Source organism: Leptonotus elevatus, chromosome 14 (assembly GCF_054856555.1).
Source record: "Leptonotus elevatus isolate MCC_2025b chromosome 14, RoL_Lele_1.0, whole genome shotgun sequence".
Classification (NCBI taxonomy): Eukaryota; Metazoa; Chordata; class Actinopteri; order Syngnathiformes; family Syngnathidae; genus Leptonotus; species Leptonotus elevatus.
Window position 1 is genome coordinate 20666238 of NC_141252.1, and position 20466 is coordinate 20686703.

General features: G+C 44.9%; 1 protein-coding gene and 1 long non-coding RNA gene across 3 annotated transcripts in view; one reads left to right on the forward strand and one right to left on the reverse strand.

Moving 5' to 3' along the window:
• The window catches only part of LOC147163288 (uncharacterized), a 30640-nt gene extending 23528 nt beyond the window's left edge, over window positions 1-7112 (forward strand). The window contains exons 2-3 of the long non-coding RNA XR_015097101.1: window positions 6192-6462; window positions 6543-7112. This is a non-coding gene — a long non-coding RNA (uncharacterized LOC147163288). The remainder of the gene's footprint in view (window positions 1-6191; window positions 6463-6542) is intronic.
• Window positions 1-20466, reverse strand: part of gabra2a (gamma-aminobutyric acid type A receptor subunit alpha2a) — a 48692-nt gene extending 28226 nt beyond the window's left edge. Inside the window, exons 1-4 of one of the 2 annotated variants that reach the window (XM_086094999.1) lie at window positions 20264-20466; window positions 20009-20079; window positions 16291-16397; window positions 9620-9687 (exon numbers count right to left, since the gene is read on the reverse strand). In XM_086094999.1, coding sequence (XP_085951125.1) covers window positions 9620-9687; window positions 16291-16397; window positions 20009-20070 — 237 coding nt within the window. In that variant the 5' untranslated portion in view covers window positions 20071-20079; window positions 20264-20466. Of the gene's footprint in view, window positions 1-9619; window positions 9688-10347; window positions 10415-16290; window positions 16398-20008; window positions 20080-20263 lie in introns of those variants that run through there. The other variant, XM_086095000.1, reaches the window with a different exon arrangement.

Sequence of the window (20466 nt, forward strand, 5' to 3'; positions counted from 1 at the left end):
CATCAAGATTACTGAAAGGTGAAGGCTTTCTACCTAATTTAGATATGCACCTGCCAAATCGTCCCCCATTATGATCCTGGGTTCTCATCCTCAGTGAGTCAGACAGACTAGAAAGGTCAGTGGCACAAATGAAAAGGTGATCCGTCAGATCGTTGGGCCCATGCTCCACAAAACCAAGAACCAAGACAGGAAGTTTAAAACAAAAACAAAGCAAAAAAACAATATTGCAGCCAAAGCACCAGCACAGCCAACAAAAAATATCATATCCCTAACTATGTACTAAAAGAACATGATCCTGGCTGATGGAAAAATCTCAGAGATGGAATTTATGTCTTTCTAAAGCCTCGTTTCCACTGCCGGTATCTACTCTACTCTACTCTACTCTGCATTTAGCCCGTCTCTACCAACGTATCTACTCGGCTCTACTCTACTGTACTCTAATAGCTTTTTCTGGTACCTGCTCCTTTGCGATTAAAAAAAAAAGTAGCCAGTTACAAAATGTGACGTAATGATTTTGGAGGCCAATGATTGGTGCCGTCATCAATGTGCAGCTGCGCAAACCACCACCCCGGGAAAACAGCTGCCATAATTGGACTTTTGAGGAGGTACAAACCTTTTTAACATTATTGGATGCAGTCTTCTGGTTGCTGCAATATACATTCGATATCTTCTGGCTGAAATAAACAGCCAAAAACCAAGCACCAGGTACAAAAAAAACATCTGCGCTCTCCAAACCATACCTGCGGTTGCTTTTAGATGACGTAAATAGTCGGGTTTCCATCCAATTTTTTTGAATTTACTAAAAAATGCGCCCCCCAAAAAAGTGACTTATGCCCGTTTCCATCTGTTCTTCTTTTATGAATATTGAGAGGGGACTCCGCCGCTGTAGGTGGCGGTATACACTATAGAGATGTGATCCACACATAACTTAAAAGAAGAAGATCAGACTGTGCCGTGTGATGACGTCATATGAGTTTTCTTTTGTAATTCTTGATAAACCTTAGCGTTTCTTTGCTGTTTCCCATCTAAAATAGCATTAATATTTGCTTCTTTAATTAATTCTAAACAGATTGCTGTTTCGTTGTCCCCCTTTAAACATACCTTACTTTAACGTCCGACCTTGCTTTGGGACTACAAACGTACATGTGTACGTGTGTAATATCCGGTCTAAACGTGCAACGTATAACCGGTCTTGCCAGCGGTTATTCGCGAAAACCTGTTTCCATCGCCAAGATTAGCATTTTTCTTTTTCCGATACACTTCAAAATCTACCCTCGAAGCTTTTTTTGCGAATTTCTAGCGTTTCCATTCAGTTTTATTTTTGCATTTCTTGAAAATAAAAATAAAAATGGGTGGATTGTAACCCAACTACTGGCGAGGTGAGGAGGGGCTCCTGGGTGGTGGCCGTGGCAGTGGAGACTTACTGCTTTTTGGTGTAGAGCCAAGTAGAGCAGAGTAGGGTAGATACCGTAGGTGGAAACGAGGCTTTAATCTGCTGAACCTCAGAAACATTCCCTGCAATCCAATTCTTGGCTCCCCTGCTGAGCGTCTGATGTCATGACAGACACGCACAGCCATACCAGTAATTACCAAACTACTGGAACCAACATACCTTTTTGTTTCAAATAGTTCAAGAAAAACTACTATACGAAATGAAGATGAAAGCTTGAAGGCTGACCATATCCAACTCCGTATCCATATCTAACAACATCGGCAATGGTGCTCTCCTCAAACAGCAGCCTTTTTGTAGCAGTTGACTTGTAAACGAATAAAGCAATGTAACACATTTAACATACAATAATAATAACGGAGTTTCAAATACGGGAAAAATAAATTACTCCATTAATGGAGGGGGAAAAAACTGAGTTACCTAACGTCGTTAGTTTGAACGGCGTTATTCCCAACACTGGCTACTTTAAACTTACCTGCATAGTACATTGAATTCAAAACGATTGCATGCGTTTTGAGTTTTGTCAGTTAAACCAAATGAATACATTTTGAAACAGAACGTCTTCATTTAAGTACCACGTTGGCTTACAATTCTAAAACTGAAGTGTAGGAAGTTTCGAGAGCTGTTAACATTATTCATGAAATAAATATATATAATATAGGCATTACAATCCAGAAATAAGAAAACTATCATAAACAGCTGGACACAGAGAGCAGCAGGGTTAATCGTTCATCCAATCTTGCAGAGAGCAAAAGGTGAGTGGGCATGCGTGTGTCAGAGCCAAGCAAAGGTAGAAAGGAGATATATACATAGAGGTGGAGTGAAATTATCCGTTGCAAGTTTGATGAGGATGGAGAATGAATTAAACATGAGTCCATCTTCCTATTTCTTTCTTTTCAGGGTGCCGTCTCGATCATAGTCACTTCCATTTCTCTATCTATGCCATTTGCAGTCCACATTTGAGAGGAGTCAGGTGGGGAGGAGGTGTGCTTGAGATCGTGATGGAAAACAGAAGAAAGCTTTTAAGGCATGAAGATGTGTGCATGAGAGATGGAATAAAAACATAATGCGGAAAAGTAGGTGGGATGTGAGTTCTTCTTATGTCTGAGTTCTGGGCAAAAGTGACTAAATAAATGACTAAAACAAATTACAAAATCAAAGATATTTTGAATTTATAGTGATGCCTGGAGATACAAGTTGAATTTGTTCCTTCAAATGGGAGTGACAATAAACAGCATGAAGTCTCTTTTGTTAACTATTTGTATCTACCAAACTGTTGTTGTGAAGTGAGTTGAGTTACTGCCCCCACCGAACGCTCGTATCCCAAGTCGGTGCGCGTAAGTCAAAGCAAAACAAACAAACAAAAAAAGCTCGAAGGTAGTACTATATCACGGTATTTCAAGCCCTCCCACAATTAACTATAGGCATGAAATGATTATGACGATCCTGGATATTTTTCTAACGTGGAAGTAAAACGCCTGGTTCAGTAAAACCCCGCCTCTCCCCGTGTGATTGCCACGCCCCTCTCGCCCACAAAACTCTGGACCGTTGCGTTCAAGCACTCCTCTGCCACGCAAGACCGGCCAGTCTTTGCAGTACAACTGCATATTCTTTAAATGTGGAAATTGAATGGATGTTCAATTCTTCAATAAACATTTGAAACAGAACGGTTCCTTGCTGCAAGAAATTGTACTGGAGGAGGATGGGAGGAGAAAAAATAACCCTGAATGGGATACGAATCCGAGATCGACTGCTCACTGGGTGAGCGTGCTAACCACTTCACCATTCGTTCAGCTGGATTTAACAGCGGAGAAGTGTCAGCCACAACTATTGTGGGAATTTAATTAATTTCATTGCAAATGTGAAGAATAATTGATTGCTTTGAATTAATTTGGACAGGTTTGATTCCCGCTCTGGTGGTCGGAAGTAACTGGCAATAGCCAGATTGATCATTGTGATTTACTGAAGGTTGTTCTCCACAATATCAATCTGGGACTGTTCCACTTAGATTTGCTCGGGAAAGGCGGGACATTCTGTGTACAATACTTTGAGCTGATTGGACGATGCACAAACAACTTTTGTTTTGACCAATCACGACAACAAATGTGAATGGTGTTGTCGTTGTCGCTGGTAAAGTATCAACATCTTTACCAGCTAAAAAAGTAAGAAGCGCCTCTCGCTTTTCAACATTGAACAAGGAAACGGTGAGTAATTAATTGAGCATCCATGTTAGCTTTGTTCATTTCCCACAGCGTCGGTGCTTCCTGGTTTCATCACAGCTGCATATCCCGCCCCCCAAACACAATACCGCTTTGTGATTGGTCCGTACAAAAAGCGTACGGATCAGTGAAAATCTGCGGGCTCGGTACAAGATCTATTCTCGGGAAAATTCAAATACGGTGAGAATTCAGCTTGCAGCACAAGGTTAGGTCAGAAGGGCTGTAGGCGCACACTGGCAACCACGCTTCCGTCAGTCTGCCCCAAAGCAGCTCTGGCTACGCACATAGTTTACTACTATCAGAGTGTAAATTTGTGAGTACGTGAATAGTGTATCCATCTAAAAGTGTAACCATAAAGCATCTGAGTGTCCAGAAAAGCACTATATAAATCTGATGCATTATTATTATTATTATTAGGGCCCGAGCAGCTACCGCTGTTAGGTCCCTATTGTTTTTCGTTTGTATTATTATTAGGGCCTGAGCAGCGACTGCTGTGAGGTCCCTATTGTTTTTCGTTCGTATTATTAGGGCCCGAGCAGCGACCACGCAAATACACGCCACCTACGCTCAGGCAAACTTCTAAATAAAGCTGACCAAATAATACATTGACACCAATGCAACAGACTTGGCGGATTTTACTTTGAAGTCTGCCTGCATGGTGGCGTGAACGCCAGCTTGACTACTTCCCTTTGACATTTTGGCTTGCATTACCGACGTTTTTATTGAAGTTACATATTTTCTACCATTATTATCATAATGCCATCTTGAAAGTATATTAAATAGCGAATTTAGGACGCAAGCTAATTACGCCGTCATTGTACAAGTCCCCGGTGTTCGTGGCTAATAGATAACTGTTAGCATTAGCATCAAGTGCCTGGCTACCAACAGTAGTTTGACAGCTGTTGCTTGGCTCACTTGCTTTTCTTATTGTTTTCGATATTGTGGACCTATGCTACTTTGTAATCCACTCTCCCTGTTTAAACGAAGGGAATGTGCCTTAGATTGCACTTAGATTTATTTTTCAATTTAAAAAAATAAATAAATAGAACTTTGCCTTAATTTATAATTTATTTATATATATATATAAATTTAAAAAAACATTCAAAATGTCCAATATGGCCATTTGGATTTTAGGAACACAACTTCAAGTGCATTACAAGTGCAAAATAAGATAGGATACCTTGTTATTTTATACATAGACCAAGTAAAAAATAATTGAGTTATAATGCAAAAAGACTTGAACGGGCTGGGGAAGTATGGGCTTTTGGGCAGGTCATTAAGATAAATGCCCTAATCAATTCCGGGTCCGATGACTGTTTCATTGATCCAGGAGTTTTAGGGGTCCTTAACTGTCCTAGACGGGTGTTAGATCTTGACGGACACCTTCTGGCTGAAGTAACCCGCATTACAGCTCCCCTTAATCGAAAACTTTCCGGCAACCATAGTGAGATGCGTCGCTTCTTGAACATGCCATCACAATATGCCACTGTCGTTTTAGGCCTTCCATGGTTAAAAATGCATAATCCTGACATTACCTGGGACGTTTTCTGCCATTCTCACTGCCTGAAGTCTGCTGAGGACGTCAGTCAACCATTAGACAAACCTAATCTCGAGGTCATTGAGTTGAATAACGTTCCTTCCGAGTCTCATGACTTGATAAAAGTATTCAGCAAAGACCGAGCTCAATACTTGCCTCCTCATCGCCCATATGACTGCGCTATAAACCTTGTCCTGAATGCCCCATTACCAAATTCCAAACTGTACCAGGTGTCCCAACCTGAGCAGGAAGCGTTACACAAGTACATAACTAAGTCACTAGCTGCCGGTTTGATCCGTCCTTCGTCTTCGCCGGTGGGTGCTGTGTTCTTCTTCATTTATAAGAAGGACAAAACTTACGTCCGTGTGTAGATTGCCGGGGCCTTAACGACATCACGGTCAAAGATAAATACCCACTACCGCTGTTGGATTCAGCATTTGCTCCCTTACAGACAGCAACAGTGTCCACCAGATTAGATCTCCGGAGTGCATGCCATTTGGTAAAGTTGAAAGAAGGAGATGAGTGGAAGACAGCATTTAAAACTCCGTTAGGTCACTTTGAATATCTTGTCATGCCCTTCCGGACTCTCTAATGCCCCAGCCGTTTTTCAACGGTTAATAAACGGTGTGTTGAGAGACATGCTCAATCTGTTTTGTTTCGTCTACCTTGATGATATCTTATTTTTTTCCCCAAAGATCTTAATGAACACCGTCACCATGTCAGAATAGTGTTACAACGCTTGCTGGAGAACCACTGGGAAACCCCAACCACGAGGAAGCACTTACAGCGGTTTTTGGGCTTCGCTAATTTTTTATCCGCGCTTCATACGTAATTACAGCCAGAGAGCACGACCTCTGATGAGGCTCACGTCAAATAAGGTGCAGTTTAAATGGAGCCCAGAAGCTGAGTCCACCTTTGTCAAACTCAAAGATTTATTCACATGTCCACCAGTGTTGAAACATTCTGATCTTCTTTTGTTGTTGAGGTTGACGCATCGGACTCCGGAGTGGGAGCAATCCTCTCGCAGCGCTCCCCGGTCGACCAGAGGCTCCATCCATGTGCCTTCTTTTCCCGACGCCTCAGTTCGGCTGAGGCCAATTATGACGTGGATAACCGCAAGTTGCTGCCCATCGTTCTCGCTCTGTAGGAGTGGAGGCATTGGCTGGAGGGAGCCAAGGAACAATTTACAGTCTACACGGACCACAAGAACCTGGCTTTCATCTGCACCGCGACTCAAATCCACACAGGCTCGTTGGGTACTGATCCTCGCCCGATTCAACTTTACTGTGACTTACAGAAATGGCTAACTCCAACACCTAAACGATGTGTTGTCTAGGTTCCATGATCAAGCTGTGGAGGACACCAGCAACAAGACCATTGTTCCAAGTGACCGGGTGGCGGGAGCGTTACGATGGGAGAAAGAAAAGTTCAAGAAGCCCTCCACCATGCTCAAGTTCCAGACGGAGGTCCAGAGGGGAGATTGTTCTTCCCCGACCATCTGTGTACAGAGGTGCTTCAATGGGGACATGCTTCGCGGGTCGCTTGCCACCCCGGAGTTAGACGCACTAATTTCCTCATCGCTCAGAAGTTTTGGTGGCTGAGAATGCAGAGGGACATCGTCGAGTTCATCAGTGCCTGCAGTAGAGGCTTCCCATTGACCTCCAGCAGAATTGCTACGACCTTTACCCATTTCGTCACATCCGTGGTCACGTGTTATTGGACTTTATTACTGGCCTCCCAGCTTCCCGAGGCAACACAGGAATACTGACTGTAGTAGATCATTTCTCTAAAATGGCTAATTTCATCGCCCTACCAAAGCTGCCATCTATCTGCCTTTGAGACTGCAAACTCTCAGACTGTGTCCTTTGTGTTGTAACTGCCTGATGTAAGCAGCCTATGGGAGTCATCCAACCGCTTAATTAATGACTTACTTTTCATGTTAAGAGTTTGGCCCTGGCTGATGCAAGAGCATTTTAGCGTATTTCCACTGCAGCCCAGCACTGCACTGCTTCAGCTCAGCCCAACCCACGCACGCACTGCGTTTCCACCTCCAATGTACATCTGGGATGCTGGGCGGAAGTAACGCATAACCGGCTGCGACACAATAGTAGAGTGCCCCGTGGTTCCCTCTCCCCTCCCCCTTCCTCCCCCTTGCTGCCTCTCCCTCCTCGCCTCCCCCCGCCCGTCCTCCGCCTCCGCCTCCCTGTCCCTTCTCCCTTGTCACCTTTCCTCCTCCTCTCCCCCTCTCTCTGTGGCCCTGCCGCTGCCCTTTGCCCTTATTGTCGTCTCCTTCCCCCCTCCCTTCCCTCTCCCCTGTACGCCTTCCTTCCCCTCCCCTGGGCTGAGGGCTCCATTCGTGGCCCGGGTCTCGGCGCTACGGGGGCCGGGGGGGTGTGTGGGTTTGGTGTTGTGCTCGCCCCGCTCCGGTGGACCTCCTGGCCCCTCGGGCGGGCCCCAGTATCCGGGGGACGAGCCCTATCGCCCCACTGGGCTGGTCCCCTATGCCCGCCGGGGTCCCGGTGGGGTGGGTGGGGGTTTGGTGGGAGGGTGCGCCACCTGCCCCCGCCCGGTTGGGGGGGGCCCGCTGGTCGCTCCTCTTAACTCACTGCACTAGGTTTGCACAATACACTTTTATAGACATATAGGGCACATAACACACTTTGGGGGGCTTGGGGGCCTGGGGGCGGCTGGGGCTGGGATGGGGTGGATGGGGGGCGGGGGGTAATGGGGGGAGCGGGGGCTGTGGACCGGTGGGGTGCCTGGTGGGCCTGCAGTGCCCCGTCCTGCTGCGTTGGGTTGGGGGCGCGGGCCGTGTTGGGGTGGGGGCCGCTCCTGCTCCTGGGTTTGCTCTCTGGCCGGTGGCCTTGGCGGGGCCCGGGGTCGTCCTTTGGCACTGCCGCGGCCTGGGGGGCCCTGAGGTGTTGCGCTTGCTCTGTCCTGGCAGGGGTCGACGGTTCCCCTCTTTGGTGGAGATTTTCATGCATGCCAGATCCACCACACCAGCATCTATCGAAACTCAGACACAATCTGCTTCTTCCTCAGGTCATTGAATCGGTGGAGGCTGGTGTCTGTGGATCTCACTCTGCTTCGTTTGTCCTTCCTTCCTTTCCTCAGTCTCTCCTCTGGTCTCTTGAGGTCTCACTGATTTGTTGGAATTTAGATGTTTCTGGGGTTGGTGAAGAACTCTGGTTGGTGGCCCGGTGGGTGGTGTCTGGTTGGTGCTGGATTTCACTTTCCTTTGTTTTCTTTGGTCCTTCCTCGGGTCTCCTGACGGCGGTGTTCGGTTTCGGTGAACAGTATGGGATTTTTTAAATAGGTTTTTGGTGAACTAACGAATTCACAAACACTCGCACGCACGCACGCACGCACGCACACACCCACATACAAAAAAAAAAAAAGGAGGATTGCCGCCGCGAAGAAAAGGACGATGTTTTATTGTCGGAAAGCACTCAATGCTATACATGCTGATAGCAGTGGGAGCGAAGAAGAAGAGAAACACTTGTCGAAAAGGACACGGCTGGTAAGTTGTTGCTTTTTTTCCCCCTTGTCGATGTCCATTACTGATGGCATCACAGGACCGACCGCCCAATCAACTGCCGTGGTGTTTTACGTCATGTTCTGGGCTCGCTCTGGGCTCGCTCTGGCCCAACGTAGGCGTGAGGGCCGCGAGTAGCACCACATGATCCACTTCCGAAACGGTCAGCTATAGTGGAAACGCTCACCAACACCATGCTGGCTTCGCACAGTGCGGTGCTGGGCTGCAGTGGAAATACGCTATTTGTTCTCTTTGTTATGTCACTGTTAGCTTAGATGATTGCATCAGCTTCAGTTGAAACTTTGCTTTACAAATAAATGTCAAAATTATTATTTGTTGTCTGCGTTTTTGGGATCCAACTCCTGAACATAACATTCACATTATCAAACATTCGCTTAAAGTGCTGAAGCACTCGCCAGTCGCCAAAAGTTGGCATCGTCATTGACGGAAATTGATGATTGACGGAAGTGCCCACCTCTGCATAAATAACATATCGCTTTAAACCTAAAATCTAATAAGTGAATGAATGCTAGCGTTGGTTTGGGCTAGGATGTGTGTTCAAGACGGATCATTTCAATGAAAGCAGATAAAAATTGGGCAGCATGGTAGTGGGTGTGATTACAAAGTTTGATCTTTTTTTCTTTTTTTTCATGCTCCTCTTACTGTGAACATTTCTCGCACATTCCAAAATATGGCAGGTAAACCGTGGATAAATCCTAGAAAAGAAAAGCTTTTAAAAAAACAGAACATGTATTGCTACACGCTACATGAACAATATTTGTTAATATTTACAAACAATGTTCACATAAAGCAAACTCTAGATCTGTTTTCGACTCTGCTTGTGGATGACACAATGTGGGGAGATGTGTGAGACGTACCATGTCTGTGTCTGACACTGGGCCAAAGCTGGTCACGTAGATATCAGTCTTGACTTCTGTTACACTGTCTGTAAAGAAACAACGTGAAATTGGTTTGACAAATAAATACAGTAGTTCATAAAAATTGTCTCAGAAGTCAATAAAAAAAATGTATAAAGCAAATAGGGTAGAGATATGCTTTAACATATCACATCACAACTACCAAGGAGCAACCCACCTTTTTCCCCCACAGCGAAACAAGCTAAAAAGAGTATCATCACCACCTAGCGCTTTGGCGGTAGTAGTTCACCCAATGTACTGTATGTAAACTGGGACTTCATGAGGAAGTGTGAAAAAGTGCACACACTTTTAAAAACCCAAATAATGTGTGCATGTAAACACAGTGACTATAATATGCATGCTTTGTCTCATAATTTATTGATTGATGATATTGTTATCTATTGTTATGTTGTTATTAGTTTGTATTCTGTGAATTCGCTTCATGTATTGTGTACGGTTGGTGTATATCAGTCACTCAGTTTGCTTTATTGTAGCTATATTTATGTATTTATTTAAACCTTTAGTTAAGGAACTTGAGAACATTTGGAATGCGTACCTGGCTGACACAACATGACATTATAAAGCATTTTCTATTGACTTAGTTGTTGGAATTGGATATTACAATGATCTTTCAACAGTTCACATAGCACATATCTCATCAATCACATCACATTACACCTACTCCTTACCTCATATACAGCACAGGTCAAAGGTTTGGACACACACATCTCATTCAATGTGTTTCCTTTAGTCTCATTACTATTTACATTGTAGATTTTCACTGAAGGCATCCAAACAGAATGAACACCTGTGGAGTTATGTACTTAACAAAAAAGGTGAAATAACTGAAAACATGTTTTGATTCTAGTTTATTCAAATTAGCCACCCTTTGCTCTGATTACTGCTTTGCACACTCTTAGAATTCTCGTCTCTGGGAAGTCCTTCAATACTGTTGGAAAACCACTTCAGGTGACTACTCTTGAAGCTCATTGAGCTCATCAAGAGTGTACAAAGAGTAAAGAGTGACTATTTTGAAGAAACTAGAATATAAAACATGTTTTCAATCATTTCACCTTTTTTTTAAAGTACATAACTCCATATGTCTTTATTCATAGTTTTGATGCCTTCAGTGAGAATCTACAATGTAAATAGTCATGAAAATAAGGAAAATGCATTGCACGAGGTGCGTCCAAATTTTTGGCCCGTACTGTAGCTATTGATAGTGTTGTACACATCGCTCCTTGATCAATCCTAATTTACGCTACATTTTATTGTAGGATAACACTACACACTCTGTGGATAACACTAAAATGAAAACTTTTCACTTTAACCGAGAGAAATTTGAAAGATCCTCAAATTGAGCATGCTATTGGTGTGTGTATGTCATGATTGGGGTCAGCTGTTTCTGTTTTCCCTTGCAGTTGCTGGGGAAACAGCTGGAGGGCGGATCCCGCCAAACACACCTGCTGCCCATTAGCTCATCAGGCCAAGATAAAAGCCTGACAGAAGCAGCAAGGAGTGTCGGGTTATTACTCCGTAACGCTACTCTGTATCCCACACTACGCGCTGTTTTAGCCGCCCTCGGGCGTGATCTTGTGTTTCCTTGTTTTTGATTAAAACTAAGTTATCAGCATCACTGCTGTGGCTCTCCTACCTTCCTGCATTTGGGTCCTCCACTCCGTGACTGTAACAGAATAACCCGACCAGAATGGACCCCGCAGACCCCAACAGCCTGTGCCAGGCCATGGCCAGCCATGGGCGCTTACTCGGACAGCACGAGCAATACTTCCGCGAGCTGAAGGAGGCAATGTCGACGCTAACCGCCCAGATCGGGTCACTCACCTTGAAGGTGGAGCGGAGGTCAGAATACACGGCCGCGGAAGACTTACGACCAGCCGGGGCGTCACCTGTCTCCTCCGTGTCCCGATCAGCTGGCAACTTTGTTCTTCGGGAACCAAACATTCCCCATCCTCCCCGCTACTCTGGCGAAATTGGTGGGTGTGAACAATTCATTCACCAGTGTAGCCTGGTTCTCGATCAACAGCCGCACACCTTCCCGAACGATGGTGCCAAGGTCGCCGTCGTAATGAGCCTACTTTCCGACCAGGCGGCATTATGGGCGATGGCGGTCAGTAAAGCCAATCCGGAGCTCCGAGCTTCATTTCCTGCCTTCCTGGCAGAATTTAGAAACGTCTTTGACCACCCAGTAAAAGGGAAGGAAGCGGGCAGCCGCTTGCTGGACCTCCAGCAGGTCGACTTGTCCGTGGCGGAATACTCCATCTCCTTCCGGGTTTTGGCGGCCGAGAGCCGTTACGACGAAGCGGCGCTGTGTGGGATCTTCCGGCGAGGACTCAGCCCGCGAATCAAGGACGAGCTGGCGGCACGGGACGAGACGTCCCATCTGGAGGAACTCATCAACCTGGCCATCCGCTTGGACAACAGGTTGCGGGAGCGGCAGCGGGAACGGGAGGAGGAGCGACGACCTAAGGCAGCAGACACTGCCGCTCAGCCGGTTTCGACCACGTCCGCGGGGCACTTCTTCGGCACCTCGCCTCCCGACGCTTCGTGGCGTCGCCCTCCTGCGGGAGATGGCATCGAGCCTATGCAGCTGGGGGGAGGACGGCTCTCTGCAGCGGAACGCAGGAACCGGTGGAGAAATCAGGCGTGCCAATATTGTGGTCGGCCCGGACACCAATCGGCCACGTGTTGGAGGCGGCCTGATAGACGTTGGGACGTCGCACCCGTTCCAGCCACAACCATTCAACCCCAACGCAACAACCAGTGTGAGTACTCCCAGTCCACGGGATCAGGTGACCCAAATGGCCAGTTGGACACTAAAAGGCTCCAATTGTCAGGAGAAATGACATGGGGTGGGGTGAATGTAAAGATGACGGCTTTGATGGACTCTGGGGCTGATGATTGTATTGTCGACCCGAAAATTGTTAACATCTTGAAATGTCCCGTGGTTAGACTCGAGAAAACCAAGGAGATGTATGACCTCAACGGGCGCCTCTTGGGGGTGATTACACATAGAACAGAGAGTCTACACATGCGTTTATCGGGAAATCACGTGGAGACTAGACAGTTTTTCATTATGCCCTCCTGGTCAGCCCCAGTGGTCCTGGGTCTGACTCTGCTGGCCAGGCACAACCCTGACATAAACTGGGGCATGCCTAGGTTAGAGAGATGGAGCTTGTTTTGTCACTCACATTGCCTGCAGTCAGCCGTAAACCACCACCGTAGCCCAGCTAAAATAATAATGGAACCGATTAACCTAGAAAATGTGCCAGTAGAATACCACGACTTACGGGAAGTTTTTAGTAAAGACCGGGCCTTATCTCTCCCTCCGCATCAACCTTATGATTGCGCGAAAGAATTGGTTCCTGGCGCACCACTGCCTAGTACACGCCTGTACCGAATAGCCAAGCCGGAACTCCAAGCCCTTAATGAATATGTCACAACGTCGCTGGCTGCCAGGCTTATTCGGCCTTCCAAGTCGCCGCTAGGGGCAGGATTTTTCTTCGTTGAGAAAAAAGACAAGACTCTACGCCCTTGCATCGATTTCCGTGGTCTGAATAACATAACAATTAAAAACAAATACCCAGTGCCGCTAATGGAGTCAGCATTTGCTCCATTACATTCTGCTGCGGAGTTTACCAAATTAGACCTTCGCAGTGCCTACCATCTGGTTAGGATAAGGGAGGGCGACGAATGGAAAACAGCGTTTAAAACACCCATTGGGCATTTTGAGTATTTGGTTATGCCTTTTGGCCTCTCAAACGCTCCCGCAGTGTTTCAGTGTTTCATTAATGATGTTTTGCGTGATATGCTTAATCACTTTTGTTTTGTTTACCTTGACGACATTTTGATTTTCTCTAGAAATCTAGCAGAACATCGGCAACACGTTCGGCTGGTTTTGGAGCGACTGCTGGAAAACCGGCTATACGTGAAGGCAGAAAAGTGTGAGTTTCACACCAGTTCGGTCCAGTTCCTCTGCTATATTGTGGAGAGGGGTCAATTGAGAGCCGACCCGGCCAAGATCCAGGCCGTGGTCGAGTGGCCAACACCCATGTCAAGAAAGCACTTGCAAAGGGTTCCTGGGGTTCGCTAATTTTTATTATTTTTTTTTATTCGCTAATTTCTACCGTCGGTTCATTCGCGACTATAGCATGAAAGCGGAACCTCTGACGAGGCTGACGTCTACCAAGATTCCGTTTATTTGGACTCAGCAGGCTGAGGCCGCTTTTGTTAAATTAAAATTATTATTTTCACGTTCACCGGTTTTGACACACCCTAACAAGGCTCTTCCATTTGTGGTCGAGGTTGATGCTTCAGAGACGGGAGTGGGGGCTGTGTTGTCCCAACGGTTCCCGGTTGACCAGAGGCTGCATCCCTGTGCCTTCTTCTCACGTCGGCTCAACCAGGCGGAGCGCAACTACGATGTGGGCAACCGTGAGCTGCTGGCCATTATTTTTGCGTTGCAGGAGTGGCGGCACTGGCTGGAAGGCGCGGCGGAACCTTTCCAGATCTTCACGGACCACAAAAACTTGTCGTACCTCCGGTCCGCTCAGAGACTAAATCCCCGTCGAGCACGCTGGGCCCTGTTCCTGACACGTTTTAATTATATCATCACTTACCGACCAGGATCCCGGAATACCAAGCCGGATGCCTTGTCCCGCATGCACGGTCCAGCCGCCGAGGGGTCTCCACCCGAAACGATCGTGCCGGAGAACAGCGTGTTGGGAGCCCTCCAGTGGGAGGTAGAGCGGAAGGTGGTGGAAGCAACTGGCGACACGCAGACCCCGGTAGTATGCCCTGGGAATAAGTTGTTTGTACCCACACACCTTCGTCAAGAGGTGCTGCAGTGGGGGCATGTGTCAAAGGTGGCATGTCATCCTGGGGTGGGTCGAACGCTGTCCCTAATAGCACAGAGGTTTTGGTGGCCAGGGCTACGCAAGGACATAAAAGAGCATGTCACGTCCTGTACGGTGTGTGCTCGTAATAAGCCCTCTCGCCATATGCCAGCCGGTCAGCTCCGCCCCCTGCCCATTCCCCACCGTCCTGGTCGCACTTGGCGCTGGATTTCGTTACCGGGCTACCACATTCCAACGGGCAGTCGGTGATCCTTACGGTGGTGGACCGGTTTTCCAAGATGGCGCACTTTATCGCCCTGCCCAGATTGCCCACCTCGTTGCAACAGGCGACTCGCGGACAGGCACCGGATCCCAGCACCATCCTACCGACCGGGACAGAAGTTATGGCTCTCCACTCGGAACCTGCAGTTAGCGGGGAGTTCCAAGAAGCTGGGGCCTCGGTTTGTCGGCCCATTTGAAGTCGACTCCGTGATCAACCCGGTGGCAGTTCGGCTCAACCTGCCACCCACACTCAAGGTGCACCCAGTCTTCCACACGTCATTGCTCAAGCCTGTCTCTGCCAGCCCATTGTGCCCGCCGGCCACGCCCCCACCGCTTTCCCGGGTCGTCAGCGGGCAGCCTGTCGACACGGTTAGGGCCATACTGGACTCTCGAAAGCGCGGCAGGGGGATGCAGTATCTGGTCGACTGGGAGGGGTACGGTCCCGAGGACCGCCAGTGGATCCCCCGCTCCTGGATTCTGGACCAGTCACTTGTCCGTGACTTCCATTCGTCGCACCCTTCTCTGCCAGGTGGTCCGCCTAGGGGCGTTCATTAGTGGGGGGGTACTGTCATGATTGGGGTCAGCTGTTTCTGTTTTCCCTTGCAGTTGCTGGGGAAACAGCTGGAGGGCGGATCCCGCCAAACACACCTACTGCCCATTAGCTCATCAGGCCAAGATAAAAGCCTGACAGAAGCAGTAAGGAGTGTCGGGTTATTACTCCGTGACGCTACTCTGTATCCCACACTACTCGCTGTTTTATCCGCCCTCGGGCGTGATCTTGTGTTTCCTTGTTTTTGATTAAAACTAAGTTATCAGCATCACTGCCATGGCTCTCCTACCTTCCTGTATTTGGGTCCTCCACTCTGTGACCGTAACAGTGTAAAAGGATTGTGAGTGCCTTTTCATATACATTTGGCTGCTGTTGCAACTCTATGGGAAGCCTTCAAAGCTTATTTATGAGGCAAGGTCAACTCATTTGAGTCTGCCAGGAAAAAGGAGAAATTAAGACAAACTTTTAGAACTTAACCAAAAAAAGGAGAATGCCAAAGCTCCCAGCAGGGTATTATATAAAAAGATAGTTGCATTAAAATTTGAATAAAACGTTCTCAGGAAAATCTGGAAGGCATTTTAGTCCTTGGACCAAAGCCCAAAATATGTCGTACCGGTATCATTTGGGTTGGCAAATTCCAGTTGTGGTTTTAATTTTTTAATAATGCCTATACATCTTTAGTTTATGTTTTGATAAGCCACAGCTGTCACAAAGCATTTACAGAAACATAACATAAAACATTAACAATAATACAATCATGACAACCCAAAAAAATCACTTCTCCATTCTTACAGATAATTTGTTTAATTCAGTAATGTAATTTAAAAAGATCTACGTATTATTCTGGCCACAGCACGACACTGGTATCTGCTGGTCTCAAGACGTAAGGAGTGACAGAGAGTCATTAATCCCTTCAGACAAATTTACAACAAAGCACGGAATCTTACCACCCAAGCCAGGTCTCAGCCTGTTGTCATAGCCGTCTAGGAGACTGTCCAGGATCTTAGTGAACGTTGTGATGTCTTTGCGTGTTGCATTGGAATCAGCTTTTGACCTATCGATAACATTTTTGGGCGCATTAGACACAGCATCATAGAAGATGACATCTGATGAGCCTAAATGAACTCATTCACTCTCAGCCATTTTCACTGGAGCAACCCCCGTTGCTCCTGGCTGTTTTAGTGGATTTTGACTGATTTTGCAAGGCCCACAGAATATGCTGTTCTAGTGCTATAAAAACATGGAACCTACCAAAGGAATGATTAGAGTCTCTTCTTTCATCAGGAAAAAAAATATATTTCTATCTGTTTCTATTTTGCATCAATTAGCATTAAAATATAGCTAAGTTTCATAATTGTTCACAAATCTGTTTGTGAATAAGTGGGGTAAACAGCTTCTAATAACTACCATTGCTTCATGCATTCTCTTCATTTCAGAGCCTGCATCAATGCCTTCTGTAAGCTAGAGCATTAAAAAAAACATAAAATATGTATAAATATTTGCGAGCATGGTAATATTTAAAATATAATTATACGTTTTTGGGAGCAAATGAGTAAATAGTAAATGTCAAGGATCACACGAAAGCAACATGATCAGTCCACATTCACTATAATAGCATCAGAGGAAGTTGAAAACCCTTGTAGACCATGTGAGTCACATGTATAAGAACATAGGGGTGAAATGAGTACTCAAATTAATGATATAGGACCCCCGGCATTCTGACATGTCAAGGAAGCTGGAAACATCCTGAACGTAACATGCCACCTACACTAAGGCTAACTTAAAAATAAGGTTTAAAAATAATACATAAAATCAAATAGCATTGGTGAAGTCAGCCTGCGTGGCGGGGTGACTTACAGTATGTGTAATTTCAATAAAACCAACATTATCATATATGCCATCTTTAAAGTATATTTAATAGCTCATTTGGACAATAAGAAACCGCTAGTTACTGTAATTACGCCGCCATTGTATGGTACGGCACAAATCTCCGACGTTAGTGGCTAGCAGCTAGCTGTTAGGAACGAGTGCCTGGTTGGTAGCAGTAAATGACTTTGACAGCTGTTACCTGGCTTGCTTTCTTTACTTATTTTTCAATATTCTGGAACTAGGCTCCTTTGTAATTGATTCTCCATGTTTAAAGGAAAGCATTGTGCCTTAATTTGCACTTTTTCTTTTTCATTATTAAAAAAAAGATCAATAGAACTTTGTATTCATTTGTTTTATAAAACACTTTTGCCCATTTAAAAAAAGTACACACAAAAAAACAACTCAAATGTCAAATATAGGAACACAACTTTAAGCCATTAATACCTTGTTATGTTATACATGGACCATGTATAAAATAAGAATGTATCTGCACTTAAAGTTATGCTCCGAAATCCTAAATGGAAAAAGCGTTTTACAAAATAAATGAAGACAAAGTATGAATCCGATCCGTGGCTCAAATCCATGGTCCAATCTGAACTGTAACTTTTGTAATTCGTTGCACCACTACATTATGCCATCATTCACCAGTCAAGTAGTCTTAAAGGGGACCTGAAAAGAAAATAGCAATTATTTTAGTTTTTTTATCATAATATGAATTCCCCCATCCTAAGTCGCCAGAGTTTCCTTGTCTATGTCTGTTCGTGTAAACACAGCTCAAACAGCACTCTCAAATGGGCTGTTTCAGCAGATCGGTTTTATATGTCATGAACCCCACTTTTTTTGGTTTTATACGTCACTCGCGCAGAGCGAACTCCACCCTCACAATTTTGAACGCCTCCCCCCACCTTCATTATAATACTCGTGGAAGCTTCAGTGGACCTTTTCGACTCAGGCAGGCGTCGCGCCGCCAGCTCGCGGAAGCAGCGTGACGTCAAGCTGTAGTGAGTGCATATGGAGAGGAAGATAATGTCCAAAAATCCAAAATACTGCTGCAATAAAAGATTTTCAGATAGATGTGGGCATAGGCTGAGATGTCCGCATTAATTTTGGTAAAGACTGATGATGCCAGTTTTCTGACATCAAGTGCACTGTAAAAAAAAGAAAAGGAAAAGTCTTAAAAAAAATTATTTTATTTTACAGATTTTCCTATACTTTAAACTATCATTTAATTTTCCAAAAATAGACTGTGATCATATATGCTGAATATAAAATAACATGAAATCACTGTAACTGTGAAAACACACAATATTTATGTTCATTTACATAGAAATGCATTAAGAAATACACACTTATTGTTAAAATATGTTCACAAATGAATCCTAAATTTCACAAATATTTGTCTGTTATTTAAGGGAATGTACTGTAAAATGCAACTCTAAAACACAAAACAAAAAAAGAAAGGAGATAAACATTTAAAATTACTGAAAAATGTATAGTGAAAATTTGTAATTTTACGATAAATTCTTTGTTAACTGACTAAAGTTTTTTTTACTGAAAAAAAACTCAAATTGCTATAATATCCTAGATCAGGGGAGACAAATCAGACCCGCTAGATGATCTTATAAAGTAAAACAAAAATAAAAGAGTGAATTGTCGGCCCAATTAACCGGAAGGCAAAAATCAAAACATAAATTTGTAATTTCACAAGCTATTTTGAGATTAGCAATGCGACTTCTACATGGATTTGACCTGGATGTCATGAATTTACACACAACCTAAAGTTACGCTTTGTTGGAAAAATTAAAAACCAACAGAGACTGCTGAATATGACGCACATTCATCTACTGGTAACACAAATACATATGACATGGATTAACGTCCTATAACGTCATTAACTGCGCCACACAATGCATTCTGGGAACAATAGGCAAAGTGTTGAATTTGTGTTGTTTTTTAAACAATATAAAATTACTAAAAACTGCAGTGGCGTGGTTCAGTGGTAGAACGGTCATCCAGTATCCCTGAGGTTGTGGCTTCAATCCCGTTTGTGACCATGTTGAAGTCTCCTTGAGCAAGATACTGAAATCCTGATACTGTGTCACCAGACGGTGACTGAGTAGTCAAAATGTAAAGCGGTTTGAGGGCCGCGTAAGGTTGACAGTAAATTGTTGCATTTTTAAACCCAACTAAACAACTCATAACAGCACATTTCTGTAATTTTAAGCATTACTATTCATAATACAGTATTTACTTACTATATTTCGAGGTGATTTGCTTTCAAATGTGATAGTTTCTAATTAAACATTAAAATAAACCTGAAAATAAGGCAAAATCTTGTTGAAACAAACTGTATGTTGTCTATGGGGGCGGGGGGGGGGGGCTGTATTTTATGAGAAGTAAGTAAGAATAAGTAAGTTATTTTACTGTATTTTTTTGGGTGCCACAGCTTCCGTAAAATTAACAACCCCCCGCCAACCCCCACCCCCTTCCCGTTTTGTTTGCTTGTTTTACAGTGTGACAGGCTTTTTTAGGAGGAGGAAAACACTTTAGCACCCAGTAAATCAAAAACATTGGAACGGTGATTTTGATATATTCCAGAGATATTATCTAGGGCAATGCAAATGAATTTTAGTGACGACTGGTCATAGTTTTATGACATTAACCAACGTTCAGCTTTTTTTTTCCTACATGAAGCGTTTTAGTTAGTCCCCCAGAAAGCCGCGTGTCAAGCTTCTGTTACGCACACGATTCCCTACATCGATACAATCTTGAAGCAAACGACGAAACGTAACTTACCGTGTGTGCAATGCTATCATGTACACCAAAACAGTCATGAAGTAAGAGCATCGTCCTCTCATCTTTAAAACCTGTGAGAAACAGCGGGAGCGCTTAAATAAATAACAAGAATGTGCCGGGGAAACGTTCTCCATGACCGCAAACGTTATATCACTTTAACAGTCAAACTGATGTGTGTTTATCCTTGCTAAATCCGCCATTTATGTGCTAGTAATGATTTAGTGTCGTTTTTGAAGCTATAGTGTAGCTGCCTACCTGAAGCGCGACAGGTGTCCGCTGTACTGTTAACTGGAGGAGGAAAATGTCTAAACACGGTTAAGACGAAATAAAACGAGTAAGAAAAAGAGTGAGAGCCGTCAATGTGCATGCATCCATGCTCGCGGGGAATCCTCTTAGCTCGTCTTCGACCAACCTGAGTGCAAGCTGAGCAGAGTGCTGAGCTCTTAATAAATAGTGAG